Here is a 25,177-nt window from a genome sequence, read left to right on the forward strand (position 1 = left end):
GTGTAAGATCTGAAATATTTGTACAAATTATGTGCATTCAATAATATAATTTGCACAAAAATGTATTTCTTAACATTATTTAATATGCTACATTCTCATATTGTTAATATCACACTGTAACAATATGAAATTTCTTTATGTCGTTAATTCCAATTTTTTAAGGATCGAACATATTCTGTAATCGGGCCGCGAGGCTCACTGCTACGTGCTTGCTGTCAGTCTCGTGGCACCAATTCGATTCGCACGGGGTTGTCGATCACGCCGTCCCGCGTGGTCGATGCCGCCCCACGTACAGGTGCGCGCATGCCGGCATTGTCGAGAATCGGAGCTCGGAGCACGGCGCGACTCCTGACACGCGCAGTGTCTTTGCTCGCGAAAATTGTGCCCACAGCGCAACTCCGTCAATCACCGGATCAATCGGAGAGCGCCGCGTTCCGGATCTCGCCTTCGTTTCCGTCCCTCGAGAACCCTCCCGGCGCCGCGGCGCGGCGGAAGAGAACAATCGCAGGTCAGACTCTTTTTGCACGTCTCTGCATTAAGTTATCTCGGCATGATAGCAAACTTTGTGCGTGGTTTCACCACCGATTCGTATGCGCGGCATCACCGACCAACCATCCTCGTTAAGTGCGTGATCTGCAGAGACTTTGCACTTTCTACGAGAGTGATCATCGAGCTCATCAAAGGAGCTCGCCCCGGATTATTGTCGTCGTGTCGCGTTCGCGTTCGGAGTCTGCCTCGCGAACAAGATTTCCGTTCGACCGCAAAATTTCCGTCGTAAGGGCATCAAGTCGATGCTCGGCAAGATCTCCGTCTCGCGTTTGCGGCAGACTACTGACGCCTCAAGATTTCCGAGCAATTCGAGCCACGACAATGTCCGTGAAATTTACTAAGAGTTCTCAGTATAGACTATAGACTAATCGCTGTATAACGATAGTCGTTCTCTCTATCCGCAGCCCTCCCCTCGTTTCGCACTCTTTCTGAGTAATTCCGGTATTAATCGCGTTTCGCAAAATAAATCAGGTCGAGCACGAAACACACTTCTTTATTATTAAAAAGTTTTTGAATGAAATGTCACAAGATTTATTATCAATAATAAGATATAATCACATTAAAGTAAAGTGATATACGCGTATGTTATTAAAGTATGTATGCATTATGCTTATTTGACCATCTGTGGGTGTGCATATTATCTTATCAATTTTAACCGGCCAAGTAACATACAATTGAAAAGCAGAGATTAAAATAAAAAATTGACTATTATAATAGGTGATAAAAAATATATTATTTAAAAATTTTTTTTAGATACGACTTATACAAAGAACTTTTACATTAACAATTATTTTTCTACACTATAAATAAAGAAGGCCCAGATAACTTTCCAGGAAATGAAATCTTTCGGATATGAAATCTGTTGAGATCATCAGGTTCAATTGCCAGTGAACAAAAATATCTGTTAATATTTAAAATATTCGAACTGGAAAGATATGCAAGCTGTTGAAAGAATGTATATTCCTAGAGAAAATTTTAGACTTTTACTAAAAATGAAAGACAACGGTGCGATCTGCAAACGCCTAAACCTAGAGATAATTTCGTGCGGTATTACGACAGCTAATAGCGTTTATCTGAATAATCCAATCAGCACAAAGAGCTAGATGCCCTATATAAGTTAGGGTGCGTTCCCACTAGACGCGTCGCGCGTCGCGTCACCCTTATAGTCTTCTACACATTATAAATTGTCGCTAATCTTTAGAGATCATAATTGTCGTTTTGACTAGTATAATATTAATCGAAAACTATATATGTTAAAATTATTTTTAACATTTATTTCCGCATTGATTATGTTATCGACATTTTTGTTAGAAATTCCAACAAAATAACCTTTTGAGTATAAGCTGATGTAAGTATGGTACGCGTTATTCCAAAGATCTTATAGTTTTTTGACATCATCAAATAATAATAATAATACATCTAAACATACCGAAGTCACCACGCAACTGTCATTATTAATTTTCTTTTTCTAATTCTTAGATCAACGTTATTCTCTTAATAGCAGTAAATATCCATATGGTTTAAAAGATTCACTGTACTTACATACCAAGCATCAATTAACACTGCTAGTTAAAATCAAAATGTAATTATTTTTAATTATTTTCTATTATATTTCATTTTGTACTTATAACCTTCTTTCAAATCTTGTTCAAAGTTTTCATACTTCTCTATGTTGTTTTGTTTTATTCCACCATTTGCGATATTCTACCATATTCGACATTCTAAATCTAAATAATCTTGTTATTAATTTTAGACAATTGGCATAACAACACAACAGATGACGAGTGGATAAATCAAGGAAAAGAGCAAATACGTCTAATTAAATTTTGTGAAGAAGAGAATAGTATAATCTCACATTATGATTCGATTAATATCGGCGATCAATGTATTTGAACTGTTATTCATCTGTGGTAAAATAATCCATATTTTTGTCCCTCTTTTTGTGTGTGCGCGCGCGTTCGTTCGCGTTTGTGTAAACATTAGATAAATAAACTAATGACAAACGTTTGTAAATAAATTTAATCTAACGATAATTTAATTTACGAACAGGTTCAATTTATGATAAATTTTTATTTTTTATATTATTACTTTGTTAATAATAAACACTAATTATTTATAAGAATAATTTATTAATAATTAACGTAATTATTTAATAAACATAATTATTTTTCCAGAGATGATAGAACACATTATATTGTCACATAATAATGACGTTGGAAATAATATGCACCATGAACATAAAATACCAAACTCAACTGATTTGTTGGTAGAGGACAATTTATATAATTATTATTGGATAAGTCTTTCAACGTGGTCATTATTGTTATTAGTATTACGTAAAACTTCAATCTCTTTTATATCTCACCTCGTGTCTAACTTTATATTCGATACTTGGTAAGTCGAATTGTTTCAATATGTGCGTTTTTATAGTTTCATAATTAACCCTAATCCCTTTAACCATGCACTTTCGTGTCCCACGCGTTTCTAACGTCGTTTTCCAATCGTTTGTTCCGGAAAACCAACGCCCGTGGGATAATCTCCCCCCTCCCCCTAAAAAAAGTTGTTATAGTAAGGAACGTCAGGTAGAAAGGGTGATGGCAAAAAAATCTGTTTTATCGCCCATTTTTTGGGACCTCGAATTTCAAACTTCTTTTTATGCCAAACAGTACTATTAGATGAAACATTAATCCCAGTAAAATTTCAAGATGAGCATAGGCACGGTACTGGAGATACAAGGGGGTGAAAATACGGGATATCGAAAATTCGTATAAGGGTAACTTTGTCATTTTTAGAGATATTTTAAATTCGCAAGCGGGTGCTGTTTTGAAATTGTTTGTACCCGATTCCGAAACAACACCCGCTTGCGGATTTAAAATATCTCTAAAAATGACAAAGTTACCCTATACGAATTTTCGATATCCCGTATTTTTTCACCCCCTTGTATTTCCGAAACCGTACCTATGCTCATCTTGAAATTTTACTGGAATTAATGTTTCATCAAATAGTACTATTTGCCATGAAAAAAAGTTTGAAATTCGAGATCTCAAAAATGGGCGAAATTTGCCATCACTCTTTCAGAGCCCTAGCTCATTTACTCTCGAAACGGCAAACAGTCACAATCTCGTTGATTAAATGGCGGAAAAAAACGTTGGAGGGATTGGGGTTAATTAATTTGTATGTATGATAGATTTATAGTTGTGCAATTTATTTTAAAACAGGCGTCAAGCTGAGGAACCTCAGGCAGTTTTCCATGGATTAGGTCATATGCGATCTAATCCATTCCATCGCACGATGCGATCCCCCGGTTAACGATGATCGGATCATGCTCGGGCGCGGTCAGAATCCTGCCGCTAGTCGGGGGCATGGTGCTTCCCTTCGTGAGTAAAGTACGATTTTGTGTATTTCCATCTATTACTTGCTTGTTTTTCGTAGATGCTCTAGATTTAAATACTTTCGCTTTTCTCTATTTATGTTTGTAATTTTCGATAAAAGCCTTTAGTCTGTTCGTTGCCACGATTATAATCATTGCTAGTATATATAGTCAATCAAAATTCTTAATTGTGTTATTAAATGTTTAATTAAAAAATGATATATAATATGTAATATAATATATAATATATATAAATTCTTTAGGTTTTGCAAGCTAATTGTAGTACCCATCTGTTACTTTTAGAAACCTGCTGCGGTGACACCGCTTCGTCTATATCCATTATATTCTTTACTATTCGTGGCCCTGAAAACTTAATAATCGAGTGGACTAGAGATACGTACTGTACCGCATGACAGATGAGGAATGACTTTATAATACTTTATATGTATAATCATAATAAATTAAAAACTGAAATTGTTAGTGTAGAGGCATAATTTAATCTGTTATTCATATTTTAAGTAATACTACAATATAAAGCATATTAAATTGTGTTAAGGAACATACTTTTATGTAATTATTGAATGGATATAATTTATATATATACTCTAAGTTTTAAGGTACCTAAATGTACTATTGCCGGGACACTTAAGACTTATGTCTATAGACACCTTTATCATTTTAGTTTTTAAATAAGTATAAAGCGAATTAAAATCAAAGATATATAATACAAGAAAAATATTTTTATTTTTGATTATTTGATTTTAATTCGCGTTATAACTTATTTAAGGACTAAAATGATATAAATGTCCAGATATATTAGTTACGTGTCCAGGCATTGGTACATTTACTTTACACGTTTTTAATTCAGCATATGTATCTTTCTCTCTCTCTCTCTCTCTCTCTCTCTCTCTCTCTCTCTCTCTCTCTCGACAAGCAAACATTATATTAGAATTTACAATTATATAATATACTTTTATTAATGCATGTATATTTTGACTGTTTCGTTTGTACAATACGAATGTAAATATAATTATAATTATTAATGAATTAGAGCATTTTTTTTATTATTAAAGCACCTGTGGTTGGAATATCGCAGATAATTAATGTGTACATTATGCTTATTTTGGTCATCTGGCTGTAAATGTACAAATTATCTATTAATTTTAAGCCAAGCAACATGTAGTAGAAAAGCAGAGATTAAATCAAAGAAATAAATTAAATATTGCGTTATAAGAAAAAATTAAAATATATATGACAAAATTGACTATTATGATAGCTGATAAAAAATATCTTTTTTATGTTTTTTTTTAGATACGATTTATGCAGAAAACTTTTAGATTAACAATTATTTTTCTATACATATAAAAAAAGAAGGCCCAGATAACTTTCGCTCCAAGAAATTCGGATATGAAATCTGTTAAGATCACCACAGGTTCAATTGTGAGTGAACAAAAATATTTGCAGTTAATGTTTAAAATATTCGAACTGGAAAGATATGCAAGCTGTTGAAAGAATGTATATTCCTAGAGAATTTTAGACTCTTAGTAAAAATGGAAGACAACAATGCGATCTCTGCAAGCGCCTAGAGATAATTTCGTGCGGTATTACGACAGCCAATAGCGTTTATCTGAATAATCCAATCAGCACAAAGAGCTAGGTGCTCTACAAGTTAAGGCCTTCGCGCAATGAAAAATATACGGAACAAGGAACAGATATTAGGACTAAAGAATCAAGAACAAAGTTGGATGAAAAATACAGGCAACGGAAACAGAGAATAACGCAGATAATAGATTTTTAACCTATCGGAAGCCGTGTATTAATGTTACGCCAGCTTTTATTCCTGATTTCTTATTTCCAATCGCTAATATCTGTTCCTTGTTTCTTATATTTTTCATTGTGCGAAGGCCCTTAGTCTTCTACACATTGTAAATTGTCGCTGATCTATTGTCATATATAGAAGACATAAAGACGAACATTTCATGTGGTAAGAAGGTAAGACCTTTATGCCTATCCGTTATGCTTAGAGATCATAATTATCGTTTTGATTAGTATAATATTAATCGAAAATTATGTATGTTATATAATTATTTTCAACATTTATTTCCGCATTGATTATGTTATCGACATTTTTGTTAGAAATTCCAACAAAATAACCTTTTGAGTATAAGCTAATGTAAGTATGGTACGCGTTATTCCAAAGATCTTATAGCTTTTTGACATCATCAAATAATAATAATACATCTAAACATATTACCGAAGTCCCCACGCAACTGTCATTATTAATTTTCTTTTTCTAATTCTTAGATCAACGTTATTCTCTTAATAGCAGTAAATATCCATATGGTTTAAAAGATTCACTGTACTTACATACCAAACATTAATTAACACTGCTAGTTAAAATCAAAATGTAATTATTTTTAATTATTTTCTATTATATTTCATTTTGTACTTGTAACCTTCTTTCAAATCTTAATTGTTCAAAGTTTTCATACCTCTCTATGTTATGTTTTGTTTTATTCCACCATTTGCGACATTCTACCATATTCGACATTCTAAATCTAAATAATCATGTTATTATTTTTAGACAATTGGCACAACACAACAACACAACAGATAACGAGTGAATAAATCAAGGAAAGAGCAAATTCGTCTAATTAAATTTTGTGAAGAAGAGAATAGTATAATCTCACATTATGATTCGATTAATGTTCACTGTATTTGCAATTTTACTTTGTGGTATAATAATCCATATTTTTGTCCCTCTTTTTGTGTATGCGCGCGTTTGTGCAAACATTAGATAAATATACTAATGACAGTAATGACAAACGTTTGTAAATAAATTTAATCTAACGATAACTTAATTTACGAACAGGTTTAATTTATAATACATTTTTATTTTTTATATTATTAATTCGTTAATAATAAATACTAATTATTTATATAAAAATAATTTATTAATAATTAACGTAATTATTTAATAAACATAATTATTTTTCCAGAGGTTATAGAACACATTATATTAAGATTATCACATAATAATGACGTTGAAAATAATATATACCATGAACATGAAATACCAAACTCAACTGATTTGTTGGTAAAGGACAATTTATATATTTATTGGATAATTTCTTCAATGTTGTTGTTATCATTATCAATCATTATTATATGTGACTTTTTATACAATATTCGGTAAGTCGGATTGTTTCAATATGTACGTTTTTATAGTTTTATAATTAACTCTAATCCCTTCAACCATGCACTTTCGTGTCCCACACGTTTCTAACGTCGTTTTCCGGTCGTTTGTTCCGGAAAACCAACGGTCGTGGGATAATCCCCCTCTAAAAAATGATTGTTATAGTAGGGAACATCTCAGATAGAAATTTTAAAGCCCTAGCTCAGTTACTCTCGAAACGGCAAACAGTCAAAATCTCGTTGATTAAATAGCTGAAAAAACGTTGAAGGGATTGGGGTTAATTAATTTGTATGTATGATAGATTTATAGTTGTGCAATTTATTTTAGGATATTAAAAAAATAAACAAATCAAAATACAAAATGAAATCACGATAATTATCCGCCAAATGTAGTCGATTAAATAAATTCTAATTGTACAAAATAAAATATTAAACTTCTAACACATAATGTGTTAACTATAATTAAAATCTTGTTGTATGTACATACCAAAAAAATAATCACTTGTTTTCACATGTTATTTCAATTAAATCATGAAATCATTAGCAGCTGTTACGATGCACTATTCCTTTTTTTCTAATTAAACATGCTTACATTCAATTCATTCACGGTGTTATAAGATAACCACATACACACATAGGTGTATATCTATATTTGTATTGTTGTAAGGCGGTCGGGTCCACCTGAGCCTCCAATTATTGAAGCTCCTGTTCGCCGAGTTGCCCAAGTCGTGCCTTTGGAGACGATAGCGCGGCGTCAAGCTGAGGAACCTCAGGCAGTTTTCCGTAGAGTAGGTCGTGGGCGACTCTTCGCCGATCCCCCGTTCGATGCTCGAATCCAGCTCGGGCGCGGTCAAAATCCGGCCAGGTTTAGAGTAGGTCCAGTAGGTCGTATGAGACCCTTCGCCGATCACCAGGTCGGTGCTCGGATCCTGCTCGGGCGCGGTCAGAATCCTGCCGCTAGTCGGGGGCATGGTGCTCCCCTTCGTGAGTAAAGTACGATTTTGTGTATTTCCATCTATTACTTGTTTTTGGTAGATGCTCTAGATTTAAATACTTTCGCTTTTCTCTATGTATGTTTCTAATTTTCGATAAAAGTCTTTAGTCTGTTCGTTGCTACGATTATAATCATTGCTAGTATATAGTCAATTAAAATTCTTAATTGTGTTATTAAATGTTTAATTAAAAAATTATATATAATATGTAATCTATATATATAATTTATATAATTTTTTTAGGTTTTGCAAGCTAATTGTAGTACCCATCTGTTACTTTTAGAAACCTGCTGCGGTGACACCGCTTCATCTATATCCATTATATTCTTTACTATTCGTGGCCCTAAAAACTTAATAATCGAGTGGACTAGAGATACGAGCTGTACCGCATGACAGACGAGGAATGACTTTATAATACTTTATATATGTATAATCATAATAAATTAAAAACTGAAGTTGTTAGTGTAAAGGCATAATTTAATCTGTTATTCATATTTTAACAGTAATAATACTACAATATGAAGCATATTAAATTGTGTTAAGGAATACATTTTTGTGTAAATTATATTCTTAAATGCATATAATTTGTATAAATATTTCTAGTTTTACATGTTTTTAATTTAGCATACGTATCTTTTGACAAGCAAACCTTATATTAGAATTGACAATTATATAATATACTTTTATTAATGCATGTATATTTTGACTGCTTTGTTTGTACAATACGAATGTAAATATAATTATTAATAAATTTTATAGAGCATTTTTTTATTATTATAGCACCTGTGGTTAGAATATCGCAGATAATTAATTATCAATAATAAAAAATAATTTCATATAGCATGTGTACATTATGCTTATTTTGGTCATCTGGCTGTGAATGTACAATTTATCTATTAATTTTAAGCCAAGCAACATGTAGTTGAAAAGCAGAAATTATATCAAAGAAATAAATTAAATATTGCGTTATAAGAAAAAATTAAAATATATATGAAAAAATTGACTATTATGATAGCTGATAAAAAAATATATATTGTGTGTGTGTATATATATATATATATTTTTTTTTTTTATACGACTTATAAAGAAAACTTTTAGATTAACAATTACTTTTTTATACATATAAAAAAAGAAGGCCCATATAACTTTCGCTCCAGGAAATTCGGATATAAAATCTGTTGAGATCACCACAGGTTCAATTGTCAATGAACAAAAATATCTGCAGTTAATGTTTAAAATATTCGAACTGGAAAGATATGCAAGCTGTTGAAAGAATGTATATTCCTAGAGAATTTTAGACTCTTACTAAAAATGAAAAACAACGATGCGACCTCTGCAAGCGCCTAGAGATAATTTCGTGCGATATTATGATAGCCAATAGCATTTATCTGAATACTCCAAATAGCACAACGAGATTTCCGTCTCCTACGGATCGTAAATTGTCGCTGACTTGTCATGTACAGAGAACAAATATCCTGTGTGGTAAGCAGATAGACCCTTTATGCCTACCGATTATGTTTAGAGATCATAATTGTTGTCTCAATTATAGTGCAATATTAATTAACTATATCAGACTAAAATCAAATATTAAAATTTAAAAAAATTTTAAATTGCATTGTAAAAAAAACTTCAAATATATATAACAAATCTGCCTATAACAATAGACAGATAACAAAATATATTCTCTTTTTAACATAGTTTTCTTGAGATACAACTATGCGAAGAAAAATTAAGAACAAAACCCATTGACTGTTGGATTCAATTATCTGTGAACAGAAATATCTGTTGATGTTCTGTACGGCTACAGAATTTTAGATTTTTGCCGAATGTGAGAGACAACGGTACATACGATCTGCAAGCGCCTAGAGATAGTTAATTTCGCGCAGAAATATGAGAACCAATAGCGCTCGACGAGAGAGAATTGACCAGTTAGCACTGAGGACTATGTACGTTGTGTTTCCTATAAACTGTAAACATTTGTCACTGACGTATTGTCAAGCGAGGTACAGAAACAAGCGAGATAGAAGTAAGTAATTATCCCATTTGGTAAGACGTACGAATTGATTGTGCAAAACAATTAATTCTTATAACGAGTAAGACAAAAGTCTCAAACTAGTTTTTTAAGTCTTTGATGTTTTATCTTTATTCGATGTCATTTTCGATATCAGTGCAATAAAATCACCGGTACGTCTACATTATAATACGTTCAATTTAGTTGTGTCATATAGAGGTTATATTCTTTCTCTCAAAACTTGACGACAATCATTATTTATGTGTGTTAATCATAAATCATAACTTATTATTTTGCTATTACAATTTTCGGTTCATGTGTTGACAATTCGACAAGCATATAAATAAAATTAATGATACAATTAGTTATTCTTAGAGAATATAATTATTGTTTTGATTAGAATAATATTAAGATTTATCTATAGTGTAAATGTTTATATTACACTTCTGATTTTGCATTGCTGATACTATTAATTAACTTACATGATCTTAGTAAAACAACCGACTGACAAAGTTAAATACGAGTATTCAAAATTCTTTCGGTTTTCGTGTCCTTGTCGAGTAACAATAACACATATATGTATAAACATCTCAATTTCTCTCTTCGCAATTATTATTATTAAATATTAACTTCCTAATTCTCAGATTTACGTTGCCAAATTATAACAAATATCCATATTTTAAGAAGAAATTTATTGTACATATCATGTCAAATATTGATTAAGTGTATTAATTCAAACTACACTCTTATTTTATTTCTTTTTTTTATTATATCGTTATATTTTATTACTAATTTGGCCAGTTTTTTATTTTTGATAATTAATTTTCTCAATTGGACTTTTTAGATTTCATGCACCTCTACCATTTCGCATAAAATAAGATTTTATATAAACAATTGGACAAATATTCTCGATTCCAATATAAAATAACCATGTTGTTTATTTCGTGACTACGACTGAGTGAATCAAGAAATTTTCATCTATCTTCCATCTGCTTAAATTTTCTCTTAAAGAAAAGTCACAGTGTCCCATATTATGGTACAATCATGGACAATCTTTGCAATTTTGATCTCAAGTAAGTATAATTGATATTGGGTGCGATCCACTTGGCGTTCCAAACGCTCTTATGGAAACATTTTATTCTTGTTGTTTATCAAATGTTAAACAAGGACAAATGATGCTCAGAAACGTTTAAAGCGTCTAGTGGATCACACCCTATATTTTATTATACACACAAATATACGTACATTACATTTTATTTATTTTAATATTTAAAATATCAGTATATACCAAGAACAAATTTTTTTTGTTAAAAAATTTGATTTCCTGAAAATTAAATTTTCTATACACGTACATATCTATACATACTCATTACACATACACACAACGTTAATTAAAAATTGATTTATACTAAATTTTTATTCCTAACAAAATTATAATTCTCTAAAGTAAGAAATATTTATTGCAAATTAAATATTTTAAAAATAGACATAGTTATAGTGATAACCAATAATAAAAACAGATATTAATTTATTACTATTTGCAGTTACTGTTCTAGTTATTATAACAGAAGTTGTGACATCATTATTACCAAACGATGTATTTGCCAAGAACGATGTAAAAAAGAAGCATCAGACCGACTTGGAAATCAGATTTATAAAGCTTCCGACATTAGAAGATAATGTATTTTTTTGGTTAGAAGTAGCTACAGGCATAATACTTGTCCTATGTGTTATTTTAACATGCTATTTGTGGTAAATTGAATTTTGTTAACGTATATATATTTACAGTTCAGTAAGATATTTAAAAAAATTATAATTTTTATTTTGATCTAAAGTTTTCTAAATAAGTTCTTTGAGAGAAAAATTAAAAGTACAAAACGAAATAGTATTACGCTTTTATGTAATAATTTTTTAATTAATCACAAATTGCAGATAAGAAATTATATACTTTTTGTTAAATGTAATTATACATATGTCATTTCTGCATCAATATATATTTTTTCTTTATTGTTTTTATGAATAATTTCGTTTTCTTTGTTTGTTTTTTTTTTGTATATGTAATAGAATATATTCCTTTATTAATTATCAAATAAGGATAAGGTTAATGAACTGATAAAACACTTTATAAGTAATATAAATTTAGAAAATTTTATTTCAATTTCTTATAGATATGGATTCTTTATAATTTATTTACGATATTACTAGTCCTAAAAATCCTAAAAATCACTTTTAATAGGTGTACTCAGATTTCTTCCGGAAGACGGGTCAGACATTTTATCATAATTAATTGGAATCATTTTGTTCGCCGACTTTCTCACTTTCGAAGACACCGCGGTGAATATCATCCAACACGCCAGGAGCAAGAAATGCACGAAATTGTTGCACTATAAAGGAATCAAGGAAAACGTAATATATACAAGTAAAATATATATAATAAGTGAAACATAAAAGCAAATACAATTGTATGTTAGTATTATATATAACCGCAGTATAAATGCAAATAAGTAAATTGCTCATTTGAGATGCATTATTAATTATTACACTAAAGAAAAGTATACAAACGTGCATAAGACTTTAAGATACACTCTAAATATTATTACAATTTTTTAAAATATTTATTGTTTAGTTTAAAATTGTTGTTAATTAAATGATTGATATCCAATATGTAACATGTAAGCAATTTAATACGTAAGCATAATTATATACACAACTTCAGAACAAAGCAAAAAATACTTTTCTCTATGTTTCTTTTCTAAATGAAATAAAGACTTAAATAACTTCAATTTTACATCATAAGAAAATTATTAAGAGTTATTATCTTTGCTATTTTAACCGTTGGCATGATAATTAATATTTTAAAATGACAAATATATATTTATTGCTAACAAATCTAATCTCTTAGTGAGTAGGCATTACTAATGACAAAATAATTTTGTTATATTAGATTCAATAACAAAAAAAGTAATGTCAGTGTTAACGAGTGAGATAGATAAAGAAGACGAAATTACTAAAATAAAAATTCTGGAAAAGGCCTCACTAAAAAATAATCTGGAATTCTTCTAAACGTTTATGACAGACAAGGAATGATTTCGTATGTATAATGAAATAAAAACTGATGTTAATGTTAGTGTAAAGACATAATTTAATCTGTTATTCATATTTTAACAGTAATACTACAATATGAAGCATATTAAATTGTGTTAAAAAACGTACTTTTATGTAAATTATATTATTGAATGCATATAATTTGTATAAATACTCTAAGTTTTAAGGTAAATGTACTATTGGCGAAACACTTAAGACTTATGTCTGGACATCTTTATCATTTTAGTTTTTAAATAAGTATAAAGCGAATTAAAATCAAAGATAAAAATATAATACAAGAAAAATATTTTTATTTTTAATTCTTTGATTTTAATTTGCGTTATAACTTATTTAAGGACTAAAATGATATAAATGTCCAGATATATTAGATACGTGTCCAGGCATTGATACATTTACTTTATATGTTTTTAATTCAGCACATATGTATCTTTCGACAAGCAAACCTTATATTAGAATTAACAATTACGTAATACATTTATATTAATGCATGCATATACTTTGACTGTTTTGTTCGTACAATACAAATGTAAATATAATTATTGACAAATTACATAAAGTCTAATTTTTTTTATTATTAAAGCGACTTTGTTTCATTAATATCGCAGAGAATTAATTACACAGATCTGCGAGGTTTTGTTGTTTGAGAATTATAGATGGTTCTCTACTTAATTTTGTGATACAAATCTAGTAACAGAAATTGCCTATCACATAAAATTTTTTAAATAAATGGGGTAAAATGTTTCAAAATTAATGATTTTGGCTATATTTATGAAAATATTACAGAAAGAACAAATTATTTTTCTATATTTTAACCGATGGCTTTATATAGTATTATCCTTTTTCTTCAAAATTAAAGTTTATTTGCCAACGTACAATTTTTTCTCGTCGAGATATACAAGTTAGAAGTTATGAACTTATGAAAGCATAGGAATATAAAAAACATATAGGGCACTCTCGCTAAAATTTTCGTGAAATTTCTCTGATCTTGATCTATGACCTACTTCAATAATTTTGGCAATTTTTTTGTACGAAAAGTATTTTGAAAAGGAGAAGACACGTATTTCTTTGTTTGGGTCTACAATTACTATTTCCAACAGTGAGATTTTTGTAAGAAATTGAATTTTTCAGTAACTCTACTTTTTTTTAAACATTAAAATTTAACAATGACAAATACATATAAATTAAGTACATAAAATCACATTAATATAAGTACTTATATATAAACGGTAGATTATTTAATATTTTGTATTAATTAAATATATAATTAGATTTTGACAAATGTATTGTAGCTTGAAATTAATAACTATTTATGACACGTTTATATTGCACTTTTGTATTTTTTGATAACTTTATCTGTAACAAATTGTATGATAGGAATGTAGATATTACATGAATATTTTTTATTTATTTTGTATAATTTATTTATACTGACACTTTGGAAATATATATGTATTTATTTGACACATATGCGTGTATATTTTAATAGAAAACTAAGGGAAAGGTACCAATACCCGAACATGTACCTATATCCAAACACCTTTATTATTTATAAGTATAACGCGAATTAAAATCAAAGATAAAAATATTTTTTCTTGTAGTTTGAAACTTCAGTTATAATATCCAAACGTTTATTTTCATAAATTTATATTTTTTTAAAGGTATCCAGATACAGATACGTATTCAGGTATTGGTACATTTCCTATGCTTAAGTGTTCGGATATTGGTACCTTTCCCTTATGTCCTGTGCACAATCGATAGAATATAGTTTATATCTCTCTTTGATATAAGGCAAGATATTTAAGAAATGGATCCACGTTAACAATTGGATTGGATTATCCAGCAAAAATATCTGCTAATATTGAAAACATTCACATAGAGAAGTGTACACAGCTAAATAAAATAAATTTCTATATAATTTTAAATTCCCTATTGAGAATGAAAATGTATGCAAAACAGCGATACTATGTCTCACGGTGTTTAAGGATAAACAGTTTAAAATTAACAGCAATAGCGCTCATACGAATGAACCAATAAGCATTAAGGAATACGTCTCTTATAAGTTGAATACTCGCTACTCACTTATCATTGTATCACATGTAGAGGACGATTACAGAGTAACGAGTATCCTATTTGGTAAGATGGAAAAATTAATATTATCTTGTTTCTAACTAATTTTTGCATTTAGTCTAACAAATGTAATTTTAAGATGTTAATTATTATACCCAATTTTTCTTTAGTGTCATATTCTCGAATCTTTTATCATCAATTGTTTTATCTGTTGTAATAAAATTACATATAGTCATTGCAATCAATCAGAATGATAACGAGTAGCCCGTTCTTTCAGAATTCATCAATGATCATTACTTGTAAATTAATTATGTACTTTATCTTAAATTTCGCTGTTTTACTATTGCAATTTCGTGTTATCACAAGTACAAAATTAATGATAAAATTATCTCTAAGAAATATAAATATTGTCTCGCGATTAATGTAACTAAGAAATATTTGTATAATAATAAATTGTAGAAATACAGAATTACAGAAATATATAATGAGTGCATTTACGTTGATCATACACTTCTAAGTATTCCTAATCAAGTATCTTTCGCGAAATAATAACCAAGTATGTTTCGTGACACTTAAAATTCTTTTAGTTTTCATGACTTTGTCAAGCAATGGTAATATATGTAAACATTCACCTTCTTTCGTTCTTCCGACTAGTATTGTTATTTTATAATTTCACAATAATAATAAACACCAACGGATTAGCGAGGAATTCACACTACTTACATATTAAACACCGACTAACAGCATTCATCCAATCCAAATTGTAATTTATTCTTTTTTTATATTTTATTATTAATTGGGCCTCTTGTTTATCTTTTAATAATTACTTTTCTTAATTGGACTTTGTCAAAACTATTTTAGGTTTCATATACCTCTATTATTCGTGTGATTACAATTGAGTGAATCAAGAAAAATTCATCTGTCTTATTCCAACAACTTGAATTTTCTTGAAAAATCATTAAACAGTGTTTTATATTATGGTGCAATCGCGGACAATTGCCTTTACAATTTTGATTTCAAGTAAGAAAATTGATAATATATACACGTACATAATAATGTCATAATATATTCGATTTATTTGCTAATTTTTCATCACAGATTTTAAATATGCATAATAATATTTATATCTTTACTGAATAGTAATTAAAGATATAAAATAATATATACATTTATGTATTGTATATATATAATATATATAATATATATATATTATTTTACATTTTACACAAAGATTACATTTTTTATTTTATTTATTTTAATGTTTAAATTGTTTATTAAAAAAGAAACCATCAAGAACAAATTTTCTTGTTAAGAAATAAATTTGCTAAGAGCTTGTTAAGAACTTGATTTATATGCTGAGAATTAAATTTCCTATACATGTACATAAATACTCACACACACACACATATACACGTAAAATTAATTAAATTGATTTATATTAAATTTTTATTTTTAACAAAATTATAATTTTTTAAAGTAAGAAATATTTAATACAAATTAAATATTTTAGAAATAGACATATAATTAATGTTCCTAACAATAACCAATAATAATCAAAACCAATAGTATTAATTAATATCTGCAGTTATTGTTCTAGTTATTATAACAGAAGTTGTGACAATACTTTTACCAACGGATACATTAAATAAGAGCGATATAAAAAAAGAACATAAAATTTGGACCTACCCGGATGTCACAATGAGAAAGCTTCCGAATTTAGATTATATTTGGTTACTACTAACTATAGGCATATTATTTACCATATGTTTTATTACATCGTGCTATTGTTGGTAAATTAAATTCCTTTGAAGTATTTATAGTTTTGTAATTAATTTTAAAGAATTTGCACACTTTTATTTTAATCCAAAGTTTTCTAAATAGGTTCTTTGAGAGAAAAATTGAAAGTACAAAACAAAATAATATTATACTTTTTTTAAACAATTTTTTAATTAATCATAAGTTACAGATAAGAAATTATATACTTCTTGTTAAATCTAATCATATATATAGATCATTTCTGCATCAATATATCTTTTATCCTTTATAGTTTATAAATTATATTATAATATTTGTATAGGTTACAAAATGTTCCTTTATTGATTGTTGAATAAATTTAAGGATAAAATTGATAAACTGATAAAAAATCTCTTTATAAGAAATATAAATTTAGAAAATGTTATCCTCCAATTTTAATACAAATTTTTTATAATTTACGATGTTACTAGTTCTAAAAAATATATTTAATTAGGTGTACTGAGTATTCTTCCGGAAGACGGATCAGAAATTTTATCATAATTAATTGGAATTATATTGTTCGCCGACTTTCTCACTTTCGAGGACACCGCGGTGAACATCATCCAGCGCCCCAAGAGCAAGAAATGCAAGAAGTTATTGCACCATAAAGGAATTAAGGAAAACGTAATAGAAGGAAAATATATACAACAAGTAAAACATAAAAGCAAATACAATTGTATATTATGTAACTTAGCATTGTATATATAACTGCAGTGTAAATGCAAATAAGTAAATTGCTTATTTGAGATGCATTATTACACTAAAGAAAAGTACAAACGTACATAGGACTTTAAGATAGGGCTTAAGATACACTCTAAATATTATTACAAATTTATTTAACATTTATTGTTCAGTTTAAAATTGTTGTTAATCAAATGATTGATATCCAATATGTAACACGTAAGCAATACTATACATATTTTTTTTCTTCTAAAATGAATATTTCTGTCAATTTAATCTTTCTTGAATTTCTTTATTATAGAATATATTTTCATATCGTTTTGATTTTATATGGCATATAATATGTAACATCTAAAATAATAACTTTATAAATTTTAGGCAATTTATCACAAATATATGACTCTATGAACAAAGCAAAGAATAATCTATTCTATAAGTAAAGCTTTTTAAAAAAAATAAATATTTAAATAACTTTTACGTTACTTTTACATAAATTTTACATTATGAGAAAATTATTAAGGACTATTATCTTCGTGATTTTAACCGTTGGTATGATAATTTATTTTCTAAAATGATAATATTTATTGCTAACAAATCAAATCTCTTAGTGAGTAGGTCTTACAAATGACAAAATATAATTGTTATATTAGATGCAGTATCAAAAATTATATGTGTGATATCAGTATTAGCGAATAATACAGATAAAGAAGATGACATCACTAAAGTAAAAATTCAAGAAGAGGATTCCCTAAGAGATCATATCACTGGAATTCTTCTAAATATTTATGCAGTAATAGCCTTAATTGTATTATTTTTTATTTACAAGTAAGTTAAATGCTCTTATTACATTTATACATATTATACGTATTCATTTTGATTTTATTTGATATCAAATCTAAAAAAAAATTAATACATCATAATTACGAGAAAAATTTAAAGGCAATTCTGAAGGCTTAAAATAACAATAAATCTCTACTACATAATATTTCAACTAGATAGATCTGTGTAATATCAAAAAATAGATAAAGTTAATAAGTGTAAAAAATAATTGTGAAATTAAAGATTAATTGAAATAGTGCTAGTAGCATTAATTAAATTCGACTCAAATTTGTCATAATAATTACTTATACTAACAAATTATCGATTGTTATTAACTATAGTAAACATAACTGTAAATAAGTAAAAATATCAACTTCAAAAAAATAAATAAGTAAATTTCTCTCTCTTTTAAGGTGAATCAATTGATATTGATTTTAAGAAATTAAAAAGGAGGAGAAATTCTACGTTGCCAGACGTTCAAAATATCTTATTTTTGTCAATTTTTTTCTAATTAATTGTATAAAGACATCAATAATTACCATAGAGATATAAGAATAGAGTGCGCGAGCGAGCTGAAAAAGCGATATAGGAATAGAAAGAGAAAGCTGCGCAGAATAGAAAGAGAAAGCTGCGCATGGGCCCCTTCTGTCTTTGTTTCGCATGCACGCGTAGACAAAGACAGAAAGGGCCTACATGCAGCGTTCGTTTTCTATTCCTATATCGCAGCCTCTTACGTGCTAGCATATGACTCGCGCACTCTATTCTTATATCTCTATGATAATTACTATTAACATTTTGTCTCTTTCATAATTTGTTATATACATTTATTATCATTATCTTCAATAATGACAATATTATCAAATCTTTAATAAAAATAATAGAAGTTATTATTTATTTAATATAGGGTGTATGACTTTATACGGATATTTTATATCCCCTTCAAAAATCTATGGCGCTATTTTGTCTTTTGGTTTTTTCGTGTTATTCTTCGTACACCTGTATTAGAAATACCTGTTCGAATACAAGTATTGGAAATGGAGCTTATCTATATTGGACAAAGGCAAGAAGAAATACAAAATAATGATAATGTGAGTAAAATATGTATATAATAAAGATATAAAGCATCAAAAATCTTTTTTGTTTTTTATGCATAAATTATTAGTATTATCAACAATCTGTTTCTACAGCTGTTGCAGTAAACAAGTTTGACAACCATGTGTAATTACGAAAGATAATGCTACAAAGGTAATACTTCAAATACGTGCCGTAACGATCAGTAAATATTGCTGTGATGAATTACGTAATAAACTGGACAATTTTAATTAGTATAATGACATATTATACTTAACATAAAAATAATAAAGAAACAACACACTTTTGTTTCTTTTATATATAATTTTAGAAAAATATTTTAACATGTCTAAAAATTTGTTAAACCGTATAAAATGTTTGAAGAAGTTCTTAATCGGTGAAATCAATTTAGTAAAAAGTAGTTTTTCCTCAATACTTTTTAGATTTAAATGTAAATAAATTTTAAATCTCTTCTTTTAATGCATTATAGTTAATTGCGCTAAAGTTAACTTGTTAAATTATACTGTCAGCTTAACAAGTTAACTTCTATAATTAGCTTTACAAATTAAATATAATTAACTTGTTGAGCTAATTATTTCTATCTCTTTATAATATAAAAAGTTAATGCATTATTAATTACGTAATCAAGTTAAAACGTATTGTAAATAAATCTTAAATTTTCTCATATTTTTATCACTGTTTATACGCTACAACTGCTTCCTTTCTGTAACAATTAAATTGTAATACATAAATATAAACATTAACTCAATTTCTCAACTTATTGTTAGTAATTTATTTATAGATTATAAAAGTACCTTATATACAAAAAGTACTATTGCAAGCTTGACTAACAATAATCGTTGGTAAAAGTAATTAGATTAATAACAAATAACAAATAATACTAATGTGTACTAACAATATTAATATGCAGTTCTGTAACAGCTTAAAGTACGTAAAGTATTACATTGATGATCTATGTATCTAATTCTAGAAATATATACCTATATTTACACATTTAATTATTTTACAGTATATACGGAATATTTACAATATTTTACAAAACCTCGTCATCAAATACTTTTCAAATTTATGCATTGGACTACATATGTATATACGTATATATAAATAAATGTTTCGTCCGTGCAGACTGTTACTGAAAAAAACTTAACGAGCCAACAAGTTAATACTAGTTAACAAAGTTGCACAATTTTCTGCAAATAATTTCTATTATAACAAAGTAAAAATTTGGTTAAAAAAAACACAGACTACGTTAACTACCGGCTTGGTTTGTCGATAAATGGAAATATTCATTGCTCTTTAAAATAATAAAGAAATATGCAAGTAGTTAAATATATAATAAAGTCTTACATAATTTCCATTACTTTTATAATAAAGATATTGTAACCTGCAATCGTTTAAAAATAATGAATTTTGTACGGAAAATTGATAACCAATAAAGTTCGTAGGAATCGACCAATTAGCTCTAAAGCCTTGTGTACACGATGCTAGAAATCGGTCCAAGTTCTCGAATAGAAGTAGTTGTACTTTGATGATTCTAGATAGCGTTATAGTCGAAAAATGTGGGGTCGAGAGCTGAATACCTATATCTCTTATAGACTAAGTATTTACTATTCATTTGTCATCGTGTCACGTAAGATCAAACAACGTAGAGACAAACAAGTCTACTTGGAAAAGTAAGTAAATTGATATTATCATATTTCCAATTAATTCTTAGGTAGCCAAACGAATAATATCTTGATATATTAATTATTATGCTCAATTTTTGTAATCCTTTGTCTTTGAGGGCTTTGTTGTTATCTGTTGTAATTTTTATTGAAAAAAAGTTGTTAATATGTAGACATTGCAATCAAGAAAGAACAAATTACCGAAGTGTCTTTTCTCTCAAACCTCTCCAATATTAGTAGTCACTAATTGTAATATATTCTTCTAAATTTTGATGTTTGATTGTTGTAATTGAGCATTATCATACTGTACCGCTATAGCCAATGCAAAATTGATGATGAGATCGATTATCCTTAAAAAATATAATTGACAACTCGTCTCTAAAAAAATACATAATCAATAACTGTACCTGTAATAAATCATAATACGTGCATCCATAGTAAATGTATAGTTACTTATACATTATTGACAATTTTGTGAGAAAATCTAAAATGACCAAAAATTGTGCAACACTTTATTTAATTCGTGTGATCTTTCGCCAGGTAACATATATAAACATCCCAGTTTCTTCGTGCAAATAGCATTACTAGTTATTTATTATCAACTGTAAATTTCCTTTCTTTATTTTTACACATTTATGTCATTCTTATATATATCTTAATATAATTTATATTCTTTTAATTATAATAATAAGAACAGCGGTATTTTAGAAAAAGATTATATACCGAATTTTTAACTAACATTTACATCATAATCTTATTGCCTTCTATGTTATACCCCGTTATATTTTATTGTTATTTTACTGTGTAATAAATATTGTTCTCAATGTCATCTTCTTTGACTTTCTTTCTTCGAATTTATCTCTCGAATTTATATCGTATTGTATCTACATATATGTGACTCCAAAATAACCAAACTATTAATTTCAGGCATTTCATATAGCACACATATTGATCACGATTCTAAGAACCGGGTGAAGAGCGTCCTTGTTTAGTAAAGCTCTCTGAATAAGACAAAGAGTTATATAGATCAAATCTCACATTATGACACAATTATTGCAGATCTTTGCAGTTTTAATCATCGGTAAGATTAACTCATATTTCTACAAATTGATATACTTACATGTACTCTAAAACATATACCCATACAGCACACTTGTCCAAAAGCGGGACATAAGACGTCTTTTAGACATTTTTTTAGACGTCTTATTAAAAGATGGCTAAAAGACGTCTTATGTCCCGATTTTGGATATGCAGTGCTGTCTGGGTAGCTATGTAAAAATAAAATTCATATAAAAATAATTAGAAATATAATTTTTAACAAAAATGGACTATAAAAAAATTATTTATCATTTACATTGTAAACTATTGTATAATGTATATGTATAATGTAATATGTATAAAATACTAAAAAAAAATATAATTATGTAATAATTGTAATTATTCTTTTTGTAATTCAATTATTACACTTATAAATAATACAATAAAATAAATACGCGCATTAAATTATCTATTTATTTCTATTTCATTTAATAATTAAAATATTAAAAATATATCATAAAGAAATTTCATTATTAATAATATTGATTTAAAGATAACTTATTAAGCTATTTATTCTTTTGTAATAAATTTTTAGTCTTAAGAAAATAAAAAACATTCTAAAATGACAAACATTTGTCACTAAACTTAATCTTTAGTAAACATAGAAGTTACTAATTATAAGGTATTATTACTTTCTCTAGGTGCCATAACAAATGTGACATCAATGCCAATCAGAGATAAGCTAGATAAAGATTATAACAAGACTATTGAAAGAATAAATGAAGTGCCTGAAAAAATATGTATAAAATGGGCAATTATCTCATTTCTTGTATCCTTTCATGTATCTGCTGCTATACTTCTATTTTTAATTTTTTATTGCAAGTAAGTCAAATTCTATTAACATATACATATGTTATAATTCTATATAATAAAATATATTAATTCTAAATTGCATATATTTAATACAACGACATTAATATTAAATTCAAATTTTTACAATTACAAAGAAAATTTAAAGGAAAATCCCCAAAAGTCTAAAATAATACTAATTTCTACTAACACCATCGACAAGTTAAATGTTTGTAAAGTTAGAAAATAAATAATTACAATAATAAATAACAAAATAATATTAGTATTGGAAACAGTAATTGTAATGTTTAAGATTAATTAGAATAACAGTAGCATTTAATAAATTGATTTATTACATTAACAAAGTCTAAGTCAAACTAATAGATTAATAGATCATTACTTATCATGACAAATTATCAAGTAGTTTCTCTATACTCTATAGTAAACATATTTTAAAAAAAGATGTTGGCCTTAAAATATAAATTATAAGTAAAGAAGTTTTTTCTTTCTATAGATAAATCAACTAATATAAAAAAATATAACAAATCAGAATATATAACAAAATATATATCAGAAACATATAACTGCATCAAAAAGTGGAAAATTTTACACCTTTCTAAAATATTATCTTATTCTTTAATTTTTTCCAATTGCTTGTGTAAAAGTATCAGTAATTGTTATTAATACTTCAAGTTTTTTTCATAATTTATTATCAAATTTATTATCATAGTTATCTTCAAATCTGTTTACAATGTTACTTGATTCTTTATAAAAATAATAAAATTTATTTTCCATTAGACGTATTGATTGGGAGTTTCGTCGTATACGGCGAATCTGTGGCTTGTTCAGACCCCTATGGCACTATTTGGTTCTCTGGTTTTGTCGAGTTTTTCTTCGTACAAATATATTAGAACCTGGTAGAGCATAACAAAAAGTATAAAATCCAGCTTCTCCATACACGACAAATATAAGACCAAATATATAATGTGAGTAAAATCTGTATTGCAACCTAGATACAGAGTATCAAAAACCTCATTTATTTTTTATGCACAAATTATTATTAATATTATCAACAATTTGTTTCTACAGCTGCCATTGAAAACAAGTTTGACAAAACATGTATAATTACAAACGGTAATGCTATTGCAAATTGTAATGCTCCAAGTACGTAGCGTAACGATCAGTAAATATTGCTGTGATGATAAATTACGAAATAAACTATAAGTAAAATTGGACAATTTTAATTAATAAAGGCTACGGTCAACGTGACGCTACAAATGCTTTGGAGCGTTCTTCTTCTCTTTCTTTCTTCATTGAAAGAAAAGAGAAGAGGAATGCTTCGAAGCATTTGTAGCGTCACTTTGACCGTAGCCAAAATGGCATATTATACTTAAAAACATAAAACATAAACAATAATATAAAAACAATAAAGAAACAACACACTTTTGTTTCTTTCATATATAATTTTAGAAGAATATTTTAGTATGTCTGACAATTTGACAAGAAGTTCTTAATCAGTCAATTTAGTAGCAAGTAGTTTTTCCTCAATAATTTTTAGATTCAAATGTAAATAAATTTTAAATCTCTTCCTTTAATGCATTATAGTTAATTGTGCTAAAGTTAACTTATTAAATTATACCCACTGTCAGCTTAATAAGTTAAGTTCTATAATTAGCTTAACAAATTAAACATAGTTAACTTGTTTAGCTAATTATTTTTATCTTTTTATATAAAATCAACGCAGGTAGCAGGATGACATCTAAAGACGTCTTAATGACGTTTTATTGACGTTAGAGACGTCATTAAGATGTTATTAATACGTCATTTGGCGTCACTCTGCTACTTGTGAATGCATTATACATTTAATTATGTAATCTAGTTAAAAAATATTGTAAATAAATCTTAAATTTTCTCATATTTTTATAACTTTTTGTACGCTATAATTGCTTCC

The 25,177-nt window shown here is 27.7% G+C and overlaps 1 protein-coding gene and 2 long non-coding RNA genes across 5 annotated transcripts; all 3 read left to right on the top strand.

The window, feature by feature from the left end:
- The first annotated feature begins 2,044 nt into the window (after positions 1–2,044).
- Positions 2,045–4,629, top strand: LOC112460766. 2 transcript variants are annotated; one of them, XR_003041479.1, is made up of 5 exons: positions 2,045–2,131; positions 2,303–2,459; positions 2,724–2,943; positions 3,768–3,935; positions 4,223–4,629. It is a non-coding gene; the product is annotated as an uncharacterized LOC112460766 (long non-coding RNA). The 2 variants fall into 2 exon arrangements; XR_003041480.1 differs by having other exon boundaries at positions 3,768–3,926.
- A 5,561-nt stretch (positions 4,630–10,190) lies between these two features.
- Positions 10,191–13,246, top strand: LOC112460768. Of its 2 annotated transcripts, none has more exons than XM_025025601.1 (4): positions 10,191–10,290; positions 10,962–11,190; positions 11,662–11,869; positions 12,354–12,533. In XM_025025601.1, the coding sequence occupies exons 2-4, from the start codon at positions 11,151–11,153 to the stop codon at positions 12,505–12,507; spliced, it is 402 nt and encodes a 133-aa protein (XP_024881369.1). In that variant the 5' UTR covers positions 10,191–10,290; positions 10,962–11,150; the 3' UTR covers positions 12,508–12,533. The 2 variants fall into 2 exon arrangements, 1 of the variants encoding a protein (XP_024881369.1); XR_003041482.1 differs by lacking the exon at positions 10,191–10,290 and adding an exon at positions 13,062–13,246 and having other exon boundaries at positions 10,968–11,190; positions 12,354–12,523.
- An 8,053-nt stretch (positions 13,247–21,299) lies between these two features.
- LOC112460767 lies at positions 21,300–24,488 on the top strand. The gene is made up of 5 exons (XR_003041481.1): positions 21,300–21,348; positions 22,267–22,420; positions 23,079–23,259; positions 24,025–24,212; positions 24,316–24,488. It is a non-coding gene; the product is annotated as an uncharacterized LOC112460767 (long non-coding RNA).
- Positions 24,489–25,177: the final 689 nt, after the last annotated feature.

This window comes from Temnothorax curvispinosus, unplaced genomic scaffold (assembly GCF_003070985.1).
Source record: "Temnothorax curvispinosus isolate PA1 unplaced genomic scaffold, ASM307098v1 QBEX01010801.1, whole genome shotgun sequence".
NCBI lineage: Eukaryota > Metazoa > Arthropoda > Insecta > Hymenoptera > Formicidae > Temnothorax > Temnothorax curvispinosus.

Bases quoted from the DNA above. Each gene is read 5' to 3' on its own strand.
- LOC112460768 (XM_025025601.1), top strand. From the start codon at position 11,151: ATGGTACAATCATGGACAATCTTTGCAATTTTGATCTCAA. The intron at 11,191-11,661 runs GTAAGTATAATT...TACTATTTGCAG, and splicing joins CTTTGCAATTTTGATCTCAA to TTACTGTTCTAGTTATTATA. The intron at 11,870-12,353 runs GTAAATTGAATT...CACTTTTAATAG, and splicing joins ATTTTAACATGCTATTTGTG to GTGTACTCAGATTTCTTCCG.